General features: G+C 35.6%; 1 protein-coding gene across 2 annotated transcripts; it reads right to left on the bottom strand.

Moving 5' to 3' along the window:
• Window positions 1-277: 277 nt before the first annotated feature.
• Window positions 278-5,000, bottom strand: LOC113071116 (torsin-1A-like). 2 transcript variants are annotated; one of them, XM_026244480.1, is made up of 5 exons: window positions 4,562-5,000; window positions 1,770-1,900; window positions 1,241-1,416; window positions 950-1,083; window positions 278-681 (listed from the first exon to the last, which is right to left on the bottom strand). In XM_026244480.1, exons 1-5 carry the CDS (start codon window positions 4,704-4,706, stop codon window positions 431-433), a joined length of 837 nt encoding a protein of 278 aa, XP_026100265.1. In that variant the 5' UTR covers window positions 4,707-5,000; the 3' UTR covers window positions 278-430. The 2 variants fall into 2 exon arrangements, with proteins under 2 accessions (XP_026100265.1, XP_026100264.1); XM_026244479.1 differs by having other exon boundaries at window positions 1,770-2,035; window positions 4,562-4,999.
• Between the last annotated feature and the right edge of the window lie 304 nt (window positions 5,001-5,304).

Below are 5,304 nucleotides of genomic sequence, written 5' to 3'. Positions count from 1 at the left end.
GAGATTATAACGTTTTTTGTGTGTGTGTGTGTGTGTGTGTGTATAAAATAAGGGTTTGTAGAAGCCAAAAGTCTCTCTCTCTCTCTCTCTCTCTCTCTCTTTGTAAGCTATTCAATGGCATTTTGTTACACTAATAAAAGTTTTAATGGTGTTTTTTGGCCTTCAGAAAACACTGCACGGTATCCCTAGTGATGTATCAGATGGAAAAGTCCAAGGTACTTCCAAAATCTGGTAGGACTAAAGAATGTTGACCCAAATACAGGCAGTACACATAGACCTAGATTAAAATGTTTAATACTGAGACAATCTTAACTTCTCAAAAAGCAGAATAGTCCAGATATCAGTGTAACTCATAAAAACAAAGGAGTAGTGTATGTTCATTGCTGTTCAGTTGTGTGCCTAACTGGACAACTTGCTATACAACTTGCCGCTAGAAATAAATAGACAGTGACAACTTATGTCTGACAGACTTGCAGCCTTTAACAGCAAATACTTTCTCTTCTTCAGGGAAGTAAGGCATGTCTCCGGCCACTTGATCTGCCAGATCAGAGTCTTGGGTGATGCTCATATGGGCCATCTCAACCAGGACACATTGACGCACATGCTTCAGCTCCAGAGGTAGGAAAGGAATATAATGATCAACCAGATGCTCATCTCTGATACTAGAGTACGAAAATCCACCTGTAGAAGAGACAAGTTATTTATGGAGTAAATGTAAACACATATTCAGGTTTGAGCAAAATAAAATACAACAATTTAAGAAACAACCCCTGAAAAACACATATTGATCAGGCACAGAATATATTTTGAAAGTATATAAAATGAGCAAATAATATATGAGGAATTTATAAGTGATTAAAATGTATTGTGGTATATATATTTTAAAATCTATCTTTTGTTTATTTTGAAATGTAAATCATTTCAATGCTCAATTCAATAGTCTACATACTGTTCTTATCATTGAAGATGTTTTCAGAGATTTTAGTCTCCAGTTCCTTGCTGTCCATCCATAAGTTTTCCCGAGGAATGCCTTCTCTCCAGAAATCCAGAGTCACTTCAGTAATCACATTCCCACCTGCATTACTATAAACAAACAAGCTTATCATCAGTTGTGGCACACTTTTTGGGAGCATGAAATGTTATTCATTACCACTGTGTTTGAATTTTATGTAGTTAATAAGTTGACTACAGCTACATTTAAATAAATCCATATTACAAACCCCTGATTTGAGAGCATCACCTGAGAAATAAGAAGATTGCCTTGTGGAATGACACTCCATCTACACGGGCATTGTAGTCTAGAAAAGGTTTTATGGCATCGATCAGCTGTGGTTGCATTTTGTCCATATCATCAAATATAAACATGGAGCGGGGAAAACGTGATACACTTTCATGAATCTGCTGCTTTAGCTGTGCCTGAAAGTGCAGAACATGCAAAACCCATTTGACGAAATTACTTCTGATATGAGCAACACTCAACGTACCTCGTTTGACAAAAATGTTATTTTTAATAAATAAATACTGGGCAAAAATACTTTCAGATTAGCAGCAGCATAATGACTGTATAACATTTAAATAATGAAACTGTAATGATCCAAATCCCCAACTATCCCCAGCTACCTTAACCCTCTGGCCCTCTTTGTTTAGGAGTCACACTTATAGTCTTCGTGGTCAAAAATGACCGAAGAGGGCCAGAGGGTTAAATCTAGAGCTGACCATGGTTAATAAGAAGCAATTAATGTGATTACTATAGTCTTAGGCTTACTTACACTGTACAAGTGTAACTTTTTTTCATGTGGGAAATGATGACCAGGTTTAAATGTGTGAACATGCTTGCTGTTTTCCCCTTTTTCATATACATTTCTTGCGATGATTTTGACAGCATGATTTTTTCCAGTTCCTGTAGTCCCATGGAAAGAGAGGACCAGCGGTTTATTTGGGTTTCTGTCAGTCATAAATGACGACACAGCTCTTTGTATAACATTGGATGCAATGTGCTGTCCAAATAAGTTTTCTCTTAAATCTTCCTTCAAACCTGAAAGATGTAAAGATATGTGAAGTTGACAAATAACAGTGTTGTTATGTTTAAGCAGAGCGTAGCAAGCTGAAAAAAGTGAAACCAGCCAATTCAGTCATTTTTATCACAATACAATTACAAATAAATAAAATGAACAAAAATTCAGTAAACAATTCTGTAATTAAGAAAGGGAATTATTATAAAGTTTCATTATGAAGTCTGGAGTTTCATTTCATTTCTATCCCTCTCCCTTTTTTCATTAATGCTGTTTCATTAAACACTTTATGTAGTACTATTTGACAACATATATCCAATGCCGGATATTAAATGATTACACGTAATATGGATTACGTAATCAGATTCCAAAAATTAATACTTGTAATCAGATTATATTAAATTTAAAAATTGTCATGGTTCATTTTTATAAAGTTTCATTCATTTTTATTGAAGCAAATGTAATTCCATCGAAACGCTGCTTTCATCTGATTGGATTGAATCGCTCTGCCTTCAGCTCGCTCTTTTGAAACTTTACAGTGCAAATAGTTCTGTAGATAAAATTGAAGTGGAAATAAAAATCAATAATAGACTGAACAGTTCCATGATAATATGTCTGTAACATTTATTACTCTTGTCTTTTAAGTCTAAAGGCACTAGGTATATGTGTGTGACATTAATAAATAATTGTGAAAATTAATAAAGTAGAATTTATGAAATAAATTAGTAATGTTCATTTTATTACATACTAAACTTAATGATGTTTCTCTTCTTAGTATTCTTTGTTGGGCTTGAGAAAGCCAACATATATTTGAACATTATTATTATTTATTATGAGAGTAATTGATACTGACTAGAACTTTAATTTTTCACCAAATTCAGCTCAGACCTTCAGACTCGCGTTGCTGTATAACTGGTCAGACTACCTTCCCAAAAAATCCTATTGACTTTCGTTATCTGAGCAATGAAGGCCGTAATACTTTATGTCCAGGAGCAGGACTGAGAGACCTGACATTAGCTCTTTACATGGCATTGCATGTAATTTATCAACACAGATTACATAAAAGTACTTAAAATATACAGCTCATGAAAAATAAAAGTTCCAGATGGACAAACATTAAATGCATAAATAAACAATATCTTAAAAGAAATTTGGATGCCCCCTCTATAGAGCAACAAGATTTCTGTTTACATTAGTTTAAATGACAAATAATACACAAATTTCATGTGTACCATGAAGATGAACACCGAGCCGAGCCAGATAACGAACAATAGACTGACTCGTTCACGAGTCAAGAACCGGTTGAATCGGTTTTCGGATCACCAGTAGTTCTTTCGGACAGTTCGATTTAATAAACCGGTTGAAGAAAACGGTTCACCTGTTCTTTTGCACTCGACGTAATGGCGTCATTTGCGATGATTGCCCTTGATTCAAGCCTTCGGTTTACCCGCGCTCATGACACTAGCATAGAATCAGTTCAGAATCAATCACCAAAAGAATCAGTTCCGTTCAGACGCTCTGTGTGTCGGTCTGCTTCACGCTGGATCACACATGCGCAGTATCATCAGCTCCTCGGTTCTCGAATCGGACGCGTCTGACAGAAACAGTTCTTGACTCTAGAAAGAGTCAGTCTATTGTTCGTTTTCTGGCTCGGCTCGGTGTTCATCTTCAGTTCTCTCTTCACAGCAGTTCAGTCAGTGTACTGTTTGAGTAAATGAATTACTCCGGGATATTGGTTTGTTTGAACTTAGAGGGAGTGTCAGCCACATTAAAAAAGTTAACAGCTTAAGTCATTTGTGGATTAATGTGTATTAGAGATGCAAACCGTTTAAAACGATTCAGTTCGATTTGGTGAACTGGTTCAAGAAGATCCGGTTACATCGAATGATTTGTTTGCGATCTGCATATCACAAACTACTTTGTTTTGAACTCTTTCACAACAGACACGGAAGAGAAGACAATGATGAATAAAGTCGTAGTTTTTGGTACTTTTGGACCAAAATGTATTTTCGATGTTTCAAAATATTCTAACTGTGACCCTCTGTTGTCACATGGACTACTTTGATGATGTTTTTCTTACCTTTCTGGACATGGACATTATACCATACACACAGTTTCAATGGAGGGACTGAGAGCTCTCGGACTAAATCTAAAATATCTTAAACTGTGTTCCGAAGATAAACGGAGATCTCACGGGTTTGGAACGACATGAGGGTGAGTTATTAATTACATAATTTAGATTTTTGGGTGAACTAACCCTTTAACTGCCTGAGTGAGGATGAGTAAACATTTCCGTCCGTGTCTTGGAGTTTATCGCGTTAGTGAGCGGACTGGAAAACTGTATTTTTCATAATATATATGCATTTTACCCTTTTCTACATTATCGTTATCCCTTTAACAGTTAAATCAAATTATAAAATAAAAAATACAATGTAGTTGTGCTTGTTGGAAAGTTATTCGATAATATATCCGTTTGGGGAAAAAATTGACATTTGAACCATAAACTCATAAATGTATCATCAGAACATGTATTTAGCAGGTTTACTCACGTTTTGAATCAAAAGGCAGCAAGTCATCCCGTTCAAAATATGTGTAAACCACAGATGCAGCAGCCACGAACACATCCAGAAAACCTGAAGATAATGTTATATTAGATACCAGCAATAAAACTACTACAAAATGCTGCGCTTTCATTGTGAAAGCAAATCATACAGGTATATTTCAGTCGTGATTTCGAGGAGGAGAATCTCTCTACAGCTTGTATCTATAGCCCTTAGTCTACATATTTACTGACAATGACGTAAAAGAAACACGCTTTTCTGGTTTCCTTGTTTTCAGTATGTTCATCTGCTGTAACCATGACCACTACAGTATTTTTTACATTAATAAGTTACACATTACGCTTTTTACTATGATCAGGGTGATACTAATGAACTTTATGAAACCTTAAATTATAAAAAAATGTGTTATGGACGAGCCTCCATTTTGTTATGACGTGTTGATCGAAAAGGGCAAAACAAAGAAAGGGTCACACACCGATATCGAACTCAAGATATGTTAACAAAATAGGAAATGAAAGAAACGAGTGCTAATGTGAACAATGACCATTAGTAAATTCAGTGGTGTAATGTAAAGTCTGTGCATGATTGTACAGTGGCCCCGATGCAAATGTAACAAAGGAAAAGATAAGAATGACAAACGCAAACAATATTAATCAAAAGTGGACGCCAAAAGAGTAGCAGAATGGCTAATTTTAAAGGATGCAACTATAAGGAAAGCCAGGTGTGTGTGA

The sequence above is a fragment of the Carassius auratus genome, unplaced genomic scaffold, assembly GCF_003368295.1.
Source record: "Carassius auratus strain Wakin unplaced genomic scaffold, ASM336829v1 scaf_tig00005992, whole genome shotgun sequence".
Taxonomy (NCBI): Eukaryota; Metazoa; Chordata; class Actinopteri; order Cypriniformes; family Cyprinidae; genus Carassius; species Carassius auratus.
Note: the sequence above shows the minus strand (reverse complement) of the source record. Positions and strands in the feature narration are given on the sequence as shown.